The following is a 12,763-nucleotide window of genomic DNA, read 5'->3' as shown; positions in this document are numbered from 1 at the left end:
AATACAGTAGTTTCTTGAAACTAGCCGGCGCATTTGTTTACAGTTTGACCCTGTTGTTAGGAACGCGTGCTTGGTTGCTAGACTAAGGACCCGCTGTATATGCTGCCCATAAAAGAGCCTGATTCGATTTATCACGAACTCTCCAAAATAAATAATATATAACTATTCTTTTCAAATAGTACAAAACATATACGTTTTAATATATTTTTACATCTTAATCTGTGAAATACAACTCTATTTGGTATTTTATGTTGGGACCTTTGTGACACGGCAGCTAGCCTGCACACTAGCAATTTCTTTGTCTTTTTTTGGGGGGTAGGGGGGGGATTTGTCGTTCCGAAGTTGTGATGACCGCGTCAAACTTACAAACCTAACGTCAGCTTCATTCATTTATATATACATTTTACATTTTTTAGGACACTGAATTATTCAATTAACGTCTCCATTTAATTAACGACTGCTCAGCGAAGTGCTCGTTCACCAGGGTGGACCCACCTGCTAAGTCACTATGAATTTATATCACGTTTTAGAACTTGTGGGAGAGGGTTCGTTTGGTCGAGTTCACAAAGGAATGAGGAAATTTACAGGCCATGTAAGTTGCTCTCAAATTTTTAAATCTCAAACTCTTTTATTCTCATAAAAAATTATGTCTGCACATAAACGCTCGATGGATGTTTTCTTTGTCCCTGCCTAGGTGGTGGCTCTCAAGTTTATGCCAAAGACGGGACGTTCAAATAAAGAGCTGCAAAATCTAAAGAAGGAAATTGAAATCATGAGTAACCTTAAGCATCCCAACATTGTAAAACTTTATGACAGCTTTGAGACTGAAACGGAGGTGTGTTCTTACCTCACCAACGCAAATGCACTTTTCCCCACCTTTGAGCAATATTGCGCATACTGTATGTAACATTTGAAGTCTTAGGGCACATCGCATCGCATCACATCACATCACCAAACGAAACGAAATGTCTAACAGTGTGCCGAACATGATTTATCCATGCTGAAATATTGTTGATCTTGCCTCAATTTACTCACAAATTTACCTAATGTGATACCTTAGTCTGTTGGTTAAATACTATTATCGTACTGTATACCAAATGGCAGCAGTTGGATTCACAGTTAACCTTCCGCCATCTAGTGGAGGGGCGTTTCCAGCCTATTACTACGCGGCTGACAGAAGAGCGCTTTAAACCACACTTCCAACTAATCATGACCACAATTTACCTGCTCTAATAGGTTGTTGTTGTGACCGAGTATGCAGAGGGTCAGTTGTTCCAGATTATTGAAGATGATGGGAGTTTACCAGAAAGTCAGGTATTTGTGTCCTACATGTAATGAATATGGCACAAGTTCAATTTTTTATTTTTTCTCTCTTTTTTAATGAGGTTCGTGAGATTGCCTGCCAGCTAGTTTCAGCTCTGTATTATTTGCACTCCCGCCGTATCCTGCATCGAGACATGAAACCACAAAATATCCTCTTTGATAAAAACGGTGTCGTGAAACTATGTGACTTTGGGTACGTACGGTTATCAATATGATGGCAAGACATGTGGCTGTATGTAATCTGATGCTATTCTTTATTAGGTTTGCTCGGGCAATGAGCGTCTCCACGATGGTGCTAACTTCTATCAAGGGAACACCTCTGTATATGTCCCCTGAGTTGGTGGCAGAGAAGCCTTATGACCACACTGCTGACCTCTGGTCACTGGGCTGCATTCTTTATGAACTCCACACAGGGGTGCCACCATTCTACACCAATTCCATCTTCCACCTGGTGCAACTCATTGTGAAAGACCCCATCAAATGGCCAGACACTATGAGCAGCACTTGCATGGTACAATGCAACTACATAGTTCTTTATCCTGTCAATGTATTACGCGTATTGACAGATATATTTTTCAGAGTTTCCTGAAAGGTTTGTTGACTAAAGACCCACAGAAGCGACTGTCATGGCCAGACCTTCTGCATCATCCTTTTGTTGCTGATGATGTTCTAGGTGATAACATGGAGTTGTTTTAAAACTGTGTATTGTTCATAATACAGTTACCTAATATAGCTATGTTGTGGCAGTGATTCCAGACTCAGGTGTTTTCAGTCCTCTGACAGTCACGCCTGACCCTGACATGCTGGCACTTAAACTGAAACAAATGGCAGAAAAAATGCCTCTAAACTCTGGGGAGAGCAAAATATTGAGAAAGGTCAAGGAACAGAGAAGCAAAAGTAACACAAAGAAACCATATGACAATTCTAAAGTAAGCACATTCTTATTTCCATAAAAAACAACAAAAAAAACCCCAAGGTTTGTACTTGATCTGTCTTCATTTACAGAATACGATGGACGACCTGAAAAGTGAAGCCATTTCTGCATTGACTGTAGCGCCCCCTAGAGACACTTCTTTAACCTCAGTTCCTTCATCTCTGAAAACCCCTCCAAGTGCATATCCAAGTGTCATGAGGTCCACTCTGCAAAAAAGGTTTCTTTTTACATGTGTGTTACACTAGATTGTGGTATACTATGTATACTTTATTCACTGTTTCTGCAGGGGTCCAATCAGTCGGGACTATGAACGTGAATTCCCTTCAGTAGAAGTCGGACCACGACTAAACCGAAGGGCACCGAAAAACGAACCTGAAGTCACTGCAAATATGTCAAGTTGCATAGTAAGACCAATTAATTGATGCACATTTGCATCTCTGCAAAAAACTAACAAAAAAATCGCTATATGTGAAAGGGCTAGTTTGTCAATTAAAACTTCTTTCAGACAGCTGACAGTGAAGATTTTTGGTGGAAGCTTGTTGACGAGTCAGATCCAAGACGACAAACGCAAGACTCTTTAGACTACACCACCATTATTGTGAAACTGAATTCCACTATCTTAGTTTTTAAGCAACAGGTAATTTGATTTGATTTTGAACTAAACATGAAATGTCACATTTCATTTAATCTAATTAATTTTGTCTTTTTTCTGTGCTAAGCTGAATGATGGCGTCCTGAAAGATATGCAGCCTATTCACCTCCCACTGAAAGTCCTGCAGAACCTGATTCTGACCTCAGACCTTGCCGTGAGGAACCACATTGGCCGAGAACTTGGACTGCCATGCCTCCTCACTGACTTGGTTCACAGCTGTGTGGAAAACTCACATTTAATTCAGGTGGTAATTTTGTAACTTCAGTTTTGATTCTGATAAAAATGTCAAAACCTTCATCCAACCTTTTTATTGAGCAGCAGCCGTGGACTCTGCCAACACTTGGAGAAGTGTTTGTTGTTTTGCTGATCTACTGGGAGAGGAACCATGACGGGTTAAGAACACAAAATAGGTTTGATCAGTAATGTTTCTTCCCACTGAGTGTTGTGTATGTACAAATAAGTGATTGATATAGAAAGTCTACACACCCCTGTTTAAATGTCAGGTTTTCGTGATCTAAAGAAAAAAATGTGACCAAGATAAATCATTTCAAAACATTTACAACACATTGAAAAGTCATTTTTTTAAAAGATGTTTTCTAGAGTAGACGTCAAATTAAAGGGGAAGTCAACCCCAAAAATTATTTGCAATAAAATGTTCTATGAGCCTTCACTAGTCTTAACATAGAATACTGATTAATATTGTGTTTGTGGAATATGAGTTGAGGAGCAAAATCCACCCGTTTTTGTCCATCTGTGGGCGGCCATTTTGTCACGTCTGTCAACTGAAAATGACATCACAGCTGCACAGGGCTCAGATAACAACCATTAACGGCCCACCTGTTTCCTGAAGCTGAGCCATGATTGTTCGGTATCTGAGCACTGTGCAACTGTGATGTCATTTTCAGTCGACCGCAAGTGGCAAAATGGCCGCCTCCTGAGATGGACAAAAACGGATGGATTTTACTACTTAACTCATATTCCACAAACACAATATTATTCACAATGACATGTTTCGACCAGTGGGCCTGTATAGAACATATTCTTGTGAAGAAAATGTTGTGGTTGACTTCCCCTTTAAACAACTGAAATAACGTGGTTGCACAAGTTTGCACACCCTCTTATAACTGTGATGTGAATGTTCAGAATTAACCAATCACAATCACACTCATCTTAAATGAGAGTCTCAGCATCCTGACTTTTTTTTTTGCTTACTTGCAGAAGCCTGAATGTTTTGTGCTAACACTGACTTCTATTTTGAATTGTTCATAATTCCCTTTACTTTGTGTAAGCCCCCAGGTCCAGCTAAAGAAAAATAGCCCCACAACCACCACCACGCTTTACTGTTTTGGAGATAAGCAGTGTTGTCTCTGACAAACATATTGTTATTTTACCACATGTGTTATTGTATGTTTATGTAAAAGTTTGTGCAGTGATTATCCTGATTATCAGAAAAAAAAACATGTGAACAGCGGTGTCTAGACTTTTTATGCCCACTGTACATTACCTCATTCATTGTTTGTGCATACAGACCTGAACAATTCATCAAGCCCTTCATGACAATTCTTCATCAAGCAGAATTTGAACCCTTAGCCGTAAGTACGAAATGAATTATAAAATAAAGCGACAAACAGTTGTGTATTTTTTTTTTGTACAACTGTTGATGATGTTGTCTTCTTCTTAAGCCTCTGGCTGCAGGTATTTTATTTCTGTTTTGTCATCATGAGATTGCTGTTAAAGCTGACGTGAAACGGATCTTTTCCTTGCTGAAAGGACTTGTGTCTGGTTCATGTCAGGTACACAATCTTTTAAACTTTTTATTACCATAGATTTATGAATTATATGACTTACGCTTTTTCCTCCTGGCCAGCTCCAACTTCCACTACCGCCTGGCTGGGGTCTTTGTGATGGTCTCCTTGCTTTGCTACTACACACACTCTCAGAGGTAAGGCAACACATTTTTTTTTTGTTGTTTTTTTAGAGGCCATCTAGAGAATGCCATCTTGTTTCCTTTGAAACTGTGTTCTTTGTCCCCTTTTCTTCCGCACAGCATGATCATGGGTCTGTATATTGCGATCCACTCATGTTTAATCACCTTTGGAAAGGGATTGGCACTGTGTTGGCAAAGACAAAGCCAGACATGGATTTCTGTTCAACAAAAGGTAAACACACATAATTAATTAAAGTAGATATTAGATATGAAAATACTCATATTCATTGTCCATGTTCTTCTTCTTTCAGGACTGCATTTTCTTATGTCTGTCTCATTGTTGGTCTTCACCAAGGATCCGTATTCATATATTTCCCTATTTTCTGAGAGCGAATCATCATTTGTATATATACTTGGCTGGCTGCTGAACTCTGAATGGTTGGTGTTGATGATTTTTTTTCAGATTTCTTGTTAAAGTTTAATTTTTGCCTGCAAAGAGCATCACTAAAATCAAAAATTGAAAAAAAATATTTTACCCCCACAGTTCTATATTTGCTGAAGGCCATTCAGATACATTTGAGGAGATTCGCGAGAGTTTAATCGAGTTGAGCTGCAACTTGCTTTGCCTTCCATTTGCTTTGGACTTGAATTCACATACCGGTTCTACGATATTGCAGTTGTATGACAGCTGTGGTGTTGTTAAAGGGCTTCTGCAGGTTAGTACGTACTGTTGTCCGAACAAAATAACAGTACCAATCTTCAATGTGAATATTCTATTTCATATCATAAAAGAAGTCAAAACTGTAAGATAAATGAAAGATTTTGTTTTGCCACAAACGACTATTTGGAGTCCAAATTTTGGTCCATTTTGTTCCTTAGAATCTCATTTAAAGTTCTTTGTGGAAGAGTACCCAATCCAGAGATGCTGACTGTTGGAGCAAACATAATCCAGTGATGCAATAAAGGATAACATTTGCAAAATACTCACATCGGGCATATTATTGTTTTCCGTATATCTCCCCTGTAATTTGTAGTATTCTTTTTGATCTATGGTGATTTTGATGTCTGTTTCTTGTTTCATTCTTTGGCAGGTGATTCAAACGCTTCCTGTTTCATTAGTGGAGCTGCCACTGTCACTTCTGCGCCGCTTGTTGCTGCGCGACCGTCAACGTTTTGTTTTCCACCTCAGTAAAGCTGCTCTTGGTTTTTTCTCTGCATCGGCACTCACTCCATCGGGTCAGCAGACACCGACCAGAACCGCCGGTTCTTTGCTCTATGATTTGCTGCAGTTGGATGAGCTGGGGGATGTTGCAGTAGAGCTCCTCTCTCTCTTATACCTCATCACCCGTTTTTGCCCTCACTCTGGTCGCCTCCAACTTCACATTGAATCGTCTGTGTTGCAACGAGCTGTCACTCATGCTTATGACCCAATCAGGGCCGCCACATGCAAAGTTTTGGGAAATTTGTATCCATTCAGGTTGCCTAAATTGCCCAATTTACAACTTAACATTTTTAAAAGCATGATAGACCTTCTTGAGGATTCTAATGTGAATGTGCGCCAGGCGGCTTGCTTGTCAATTGGCAAATGGTTGGGTTATATTGCCGTGAAGGCTGATTCTAATATAGGAAATCGCAATGTAAACGTAAGCAACATTCCAGAGTGGCTAAACGTGAACGACAATGAACCACACAAGGGTTCAAGCAGGGTGACAATTGAGAACAAGCTAGCTGATGATGAGATGAGACTGTGGCTAGAAGAAGCCAGGATGACGGGGGCCACACTGGCGTCACTGACCTCCGACCCTAATGCCCTCACTCGTCTCCATGCCTGTGCCGCTCTGGGAAATCTGCTACACGTTCAAGGCGTCGTACCCGAGCTGCTGGAAGAAAGCGTGTCCAGACTACTTCTGAGAGCCGCTTGCACAGATTCCCACAATGTAGTGAGAGAAGCTGCTATTGCAACTTTAAGTTTGTACGTCCAGCAGGATGCATTACGACAGGTAATCAACAAAGGGCACGTTTTTAATATTATTTTATGAGCACTACATATTGTGTCTGATTGTATTTCTTTATTCCAAGGTCTTAGTATCACTGGATGCCAGAGGACGACTACTTCAGGCCCAGCATGCACCTCTACAATGTGACTATCTTCCTCTTATTAGACAGCTCCCGACAGATGAGACTGATCAAAATTCATCATATGTTTAGTGAGTTACCTTGGGTGTGTCTGCCAGAAAATGTCATGGTCAAGATTATTGCAATGTTTATGCAATTTAATTCAATAATCTATGCAATAAGAGTAGCACTAAACTAAAATAATCTTGAAAATGTAATTCTTCTCTCATATATATCACTGTGTACATTGTTACTAAACTAGAATGACAGAAAATTGGGTAATATCCAATTTGCAAAATCCTAGAGAAGATTAAAAATACTAAATATCATTCTGTGCGAGATAAAAATCATTTTTATTATTTAGTGTTTATTTGTGTAAATCATCATTCCCATTGGCGTAGAGCTTCGCAGGCTTGACTTCAGTGCAGGCGCAGTCAGTTCAGTTCCCTCTCATGACAGTGTCAATGTGAGTGTGAATGCTTGTCTCTATGTCTATATATCGTCACCCTCTTAAAATAGTGGCCTGTAATTTTTTTTTTTTCAGAAAACACGAAAAATGGAACAAAATAATGATTGCATAATTTCATTCCAGGGGTAGAATTGAATGATCTGTTGAACTACGGATGCAGCCGTTTTTAGCAGAAGTTGCCTGCATCCTGAGATGTTTAAGGCAAAAAAAATAATTAGTGTCAAAATATGACTTGGGCCGTTATTTTAAGAGGCTGGTGATATGTGGCCTCCATGTAAATGGCGAGCAACCAGTCCACAGTGTAGTCGGTGACTATGTAAAGTATTGTCCCTTACCACATGAAATTAGTTTGTAACTGAACTTCAAATTATGTAAAATATTATTTAACAGGCTCATTCTTATGTTGTTGTTGTAAATGACTCTTTGGAATTGGCTCAGCTTGTAATAATTAAATAGATATGCACACAGGATTTGTAATGCCAGACCTTTATTTTTAACAGAAAAATAAATGGTAAACAAATACGCAGATTTGATGATGAATTGGAATTTAAATTTTTAGGTATCCCATATTTGTTAACTACGGCTTGACTTGATAGTACGCCGCAAGGAGGCAAAGCCGTGGGATTTTGTGTCCTGTAAATTGAATAAATAATATCAGAGCTTATATTCAAGATTGTCTTCAAATAAATGCATAGGAAAAATATGCCCAGTCGGAATCTACGAATTATGCCAAGCAGTGGAAATCAAAGTAACGCACTCAGGCGCATCATTAACAAACTATCTAATGAGGCTTTTCTTAGTTAATTTGCTACAAAGCAAGGACCATTACACTCTATTCGCTTCACATATAAAAGTTTTTACAAATTAGTGCAATTAGCCTGAGGCTCATGACACATTGCAATAAGAATCCCGATTCCTCCCGTTATCTACATTTTTTTTCTTTCAGAAAGACATGCAGCAAAGGTATAGTAATCCTATCTAAATAGAAAACAAAATAATTAATGGAATATTTCTAAAGTCACATGGAAGACACATTAATAATTTCCTCTTCTGCCATTTAGGAAGGGCTATATGATTTACTGGATAGCAAATTTGATATCCTGAGCTGTATTAACATAGCGTATAATTTGTGATTATGAAAAATGGAAAATGTATCAAAATGTCTTCACAATATAAACAATCTGCACTAGAATCAGGAACATCAAAAGTATAACCAAAGCACAAAAAAGCAGCAAACATTTAAACCTCATTCAGTAATGCTGCATTAAAGCTGAAGTCAATCAATGCTGTCTAACTTTTTAAAAACAATATTATTTACAATAAAATGGTACAATTAAATAAAATGGACTATATGTAAATATGAAACATTTTAAATAGAATAAAAAAAATTAAAAGTATACTACATTTTTGTTCAGAGGCTGCATGTTATGATTCAGGTCAATTCATATTCCGAGACATTTAGTCTATATTAAAATATTGATGAGAAGTAAAATGTAATCTAAAAAGAGATCAGTAAAATGTATTAAGTTTTAAATGAAGGAATGAAGTTCCACATGAACGGACAACAGTGAGAGAATTTTGAAAAAAAAATCTTAACAAGGAAAAAAATTACTCTTGACATCAATTCCTAAGTAAGGCTAGTAAATTCTGAACCCGCATTACTTTTTTTTTTTTTTTTTTATAAGTCACCCTAATATAATTCGGAAATTCACATTGTATGACACAATGATTGTCATTACAACATTGCCGGCCGCAAGAGTTGGAGTGTAAAAGCAATGTTACCATTGTTTGTTTGATTTTTTTTCTTTCTTTTTTAAACATACATTATGTATTAAAAATAAAGCAACATTCAGTCTTGGACAATCAAAATGACATTAAAAGCTCCACAACTTCCCTGTTCTGATTTCTTGGCGGGACTTTGGGGTTATTCTGTTGTGTCCTGCTTTAGCCTTTGGCTTCTGGCCTTGTAAACTTCGATCAGGAGGTCTTTGACGTACTGGATTTCACGCTCGACAGACTCTGCCTTGTCACGCAGCTCACGGTTCCTCCCTTCCAGGGAGTGCAGCTGTTCTTCCAAAGAATCTAACTCTGCCCTTTTTCTTTGGCGATACCTGCAAATGAAAGATTATATGAAGACGTCCATATCTAAACTTTTACTTGGTCAAAAAGAACTTGTAGTTTACCTATGAGCGGCTGTTTTGTTCTGATCTCTCTTCTTCTGTTTGCGCTCTCCTCCGCCTTCAGCGGGAATGACATCAAATTCGTATTTCACAGCACAGTGGTCTTCCTTCAACCTGCAAGATTCCAAGTTCAGACTATCTCTTGCCATCAAAAGACACTCTGGGCCCGGATCCTCCAGGAAATTACAGTGCAAGTCATGCTGCCCTATCTGCAGATTCTCAGCTTTGACCTGCTCGGTGAAGAAGCTATGATAGGTCTCAGACTGGGGTGTTCCCGAAAGATAACAACTTTCACTGCTCTGGGCTTTCCAAGAAACTGTCGCTTTTGTCAGCTCCACACCAGCTTTGATGCTGGTCAGCACCTCGCTGTTAGCGCCGCCACCACTCACCTCTCTCATGCTGTACATCAACAAATCTTCTTTCTTTGGCGAGTCGTTAAGTGATGCGCCAAAATGGAATCCGCCACTGGCAGCAGCGACTTTTGCGTTGCCAACAGTGTTGTGATTGAAGAAGCAGTTTTTCTCTTCTTTTGCTAGAATGGCACATTTTCGGAGCTCCACCGCACTGCCCAGGCAGTAGCCTTTGCCGACTAACTGCTCCTCTTCTACGCAGCAATAACTGAGCGATGAGTTACCTGAGTTGATTCCTTTGGAACTTGAACTGTTATCGTAACTTTCACTTAACCTCACATTGTCTGGGATTCTTTTCCTAACGCACGGGCTGGGGCGACTGCAGCTATACGGGCTGTGCCTGGGAATTTTGGACCGCCCTACTGGCCCGCCACACACACTGAGCAAGTCCAATTCTCCGCTTGCCAGGGTAAGAAGAAATGGGCTGGTTTCTGATTGGTTGGGCGCGGAGTACGACGCACAGGGCAGCTGACTGAATGGCTGAGGACCCGTCAGCAGTGGACCCCGGTCGCATTTTCCCAGCCTGGGACCTTTCTCCGGCAGTGGCTCGGACAGGAAGTAGTCTTCCAGTTGGGCTAGTTCCTCTTGCAGCAGAGAGGTCATAACCTCTAAGTCGGAGGGCACCTGGATATCATTTTGAAGGGGTGACGGGGGAAGGGAGGCATTGGTGGAAGAAGGAGGGGAGGGAGGGTTCGGGAGGTATGAGGAGAAGTCCACTTCTTCCGTCATCCAGTCGGTGAGAACATCACCTGTTGCAAATGATCATATTCAAATGTAAATATTCCAGAAATTTACAGCAATGCAAATATTCCGTAAAAACACAGAAAATCTGGTGATGGTCAAAAGCAAGTCTTGCGGTATTTGAGCCACGTTACTTACTGTCTGACAAGGAAGGTTGTGCTGCAGTGTCGAGCCCACCCGAGATGTGGCAAAATATAAAAAAGCCCACTTAGCCCACAACTCACCAATTAAGTGCTGACTCCCCTCTGACACCTCCCCCCTGCACCCCTGTGATTGGCTGTGGTTAGCCTGTGGGTGAGAGAGAGCGAGGGGGTCTGCCGGGCACGCACGAAGCGTCTTCCAAACAGGAGTCGGTGTCGCCATCATCATTCTGTCCATCGGCACTTCGGTTCAGGCCAAGTCGGAGAATGTGCTGGGAGCAGGCGGGGTCTGACAGCTGGGCCACAGAGAGCAGAGCTGGGTGGGCATAGTGACACCTAGAGCAGGGCGATGACAGTGTTGAGAAATGGGTAAGGACGTAAAATGCATCATGCAAGTGAATGGGGATGAGAACTCATAGTAATCACACAGCAAGAGCGCTCCGTCCCGTGGGCTTCTTTAACCAACATGCCCTTGACACATGACATCCTAAAGCCACTTGGGAACTATGAGCCTGTCAAGGGCCTAATGGTTGCCAAGGAACTCCCGGTGAGTGAACCACGCACAAAGAGTGAGATGATCTTTAAATTGGATTAAAGCCTTTTGAGTCATTTCAAATTAATCACTTAAGAATTTCAACTGCTTGAATGACAACCATGTGACAGCATATTAGCGAACCCAAAAACAATGAAAGAAAAAAGATTGGTCAATTCATACAATGTCACAATTTTTGTTATGTACTTATATAACGTTGGAAATGCATACAGAATGGTATTATCAAAACTTTATCTAAAAGCAATGCAAACTATACAAACAGCAACGTAAATAGACTTGTGTGAGACAGGAGCGTATGTTTAAAAAGTTGCCCAATAACAAAGCAGGTAAAGTGAGAGTTACTTACTCCATTCTTGCAGAGAATTAGTATAGAGAGCTTGGGGGTGCGTTGCCAAAGCAAAGCACGGCGTCTTCTCGGTTATAACTTCGTGGTAAATTCAAAAAGCCATTGTGTCAGCTCGGCGCGGACGAGGACGAAGAGTGGTTGTTGAAGCTCGGCGATCGAATAGTAAACTGAGCGCAACAGCGTCTTACTGTAAAACCATCAGGGTCACTTTCACCTAGCAACCAATGACGTCACAGCTACCGGGCTCTGTATTCTTCCGCCTCTTCCGCGTCCCATACTAGAGCAACCGTCCAATTACGTGTGGTTTTCGGCAAAAATAACACTTGCAGTTTACTGAATGATAGATAGTATTTGCAAATGTATTCAGCCATCCTTTGTGCGTCCAAATAAATATGCAAGCTGGAGAGGCGGAAGTCATTCACTATTGTTTTCTGCCGGACGAAGGTACCTATATGACAGCAACCGCATTCTTATTGCAAAATGAATTGGAAAATGTAACAACGTTTAATTCGAAAACATTTTTTAATATTAATATTCTTATTTGTAGCATGGATGATTGGAGCGCTGTGCGTTGTCGTATGTTCACTTCCACTTCCGGGAAACAAACCTCGCCCGAACACAACCACGGGCTCGAATGGATATCACATTTTACTTATTAACACTCGGTGTTATTGTTTTAAAGTAGCCATAGTCGTTTCAAACTTCTACATCGGTTCGTTTGTAAGAAGTGGGATAGCTGTTGCATCTCTCTTGCATCAGTGGTCCGTGCTCGGCGTCTATTGGCCGCGCGTGGCCAAGTTACTGCACGCTGATTGGTTAAAGTGGTCCGAGTGTGAATTGTGATTGGTTGCTGGAAGACAAGGAGTAGGACCGCGCTGTTGTCTTTATCTTCCTGGTGCAGCGGGTGCACATGGCTCTCGTAAACAAACCGACGGTTGAGATTTTTAATCCGGCGACAGCTTTCGTTTGTTGA

General features: G+C 40.6%; 2 protein-coding genes across 3 annotated transcripts; one reads left to right on the top strand and one right to left on the bottom strand.

Moving 5' to 3' along the window:
* The first annotated feature begins 350 nt into the window (after positions 1 to 350).
* On the top strand, positions 351 to 7,946 carry stk36 (serine/threonine kinase 36 (fused homolog, Drosophila)). 2 transcript variants are annotated; one of them, XM_088280229.1, is made up of 20 exons: positions 351 to 592; positions 695 to 835; positions 1,237 to 1,314; positions 1,386 to 1,516; positions 1,585 to 1,834; positions 1,903 to 1,996; positions 2,071 to 2,252; positions 2,329 to 2,474; positions 2,544 to 2,661; positions 2,763 to 2,894; positions 2,977 to 3,153; positions 3,231 to 3,319; positions 4,438 to 4,501; positions 4,592 to 4,702; positions 4,777 to 4,851; positions 4,957 to 5,068; positions 5,148 to 5,274; positions 5,381 to 5,552; positions 5,928 to 6,836; positions 6,916 to 7,946. In XM_088280229.1, exons 1-20 carry the CDS (start codon positions 509 to 511, stop codon positions 7,042 to 7,044), a joined length of 3,321 nt encoding a protein of 1,106 aa, XP_088136355.1. In that variant the 5' UTR covers positions 351 to 508; the 3' UTR covers positions 7,045 to 7,946. The 2 variants fall into 2 exon arrangements, with proteins under 2 accessions (XP_088136355.1, XP_088136354.1); XM_088280228.1 differs by having other exon boundaries at positions 3,228 to 3,319.
* Positions 7,897 to 11,957, bottom strand: LOC148319790 (uncharacterized). The gene is made up of 4 exons (XM_088280230.1): positions 11,791 to 11,957; positions 10,976 to 11,227; positions 9,604 to 10,759; positions 7,897 to 9,531 (listed from the first exon to the last, which is right to left on the bottom strand). The coding sequence occupies exons 2-4, from the start codon at positions 11,127 to 11,129 to the stop codon at positions 9,345 to 9,347; spliced, it is 1,497 nt and encodes a 498-aa protein (XP_088136356.1). The 5' UTR covers positions 11,130 to 11,227; positions 11,791 to 11,957; the 3' UTR covers positions 7,897 to 9,344.
* Positions 11,958 to 12,763: the final 806 nt, after the last annotated feature.

This window comes from Idiotropiscis lumnitzeri, chromosome 17 (assembly GCF_059441095.1).
Source record: "Idiotropiscis lumnitzeri isolate Australia: NSW breed Sydney's pygmy pipehorse chromosome 17, RoL_Ilum_1.0, whole genome shotgun sequence".
Classification (NCBI taxonomy): Eukaryota; Metazoa; Chordata; class Actinopteri; order Syngnathiformes; family Syngnathidae; genus Idiotropiscis; species Idiotropiscis lumnitzeri.
This window is presented reverse-complemented; position numbering and strand designations above follow the sequence as displayed.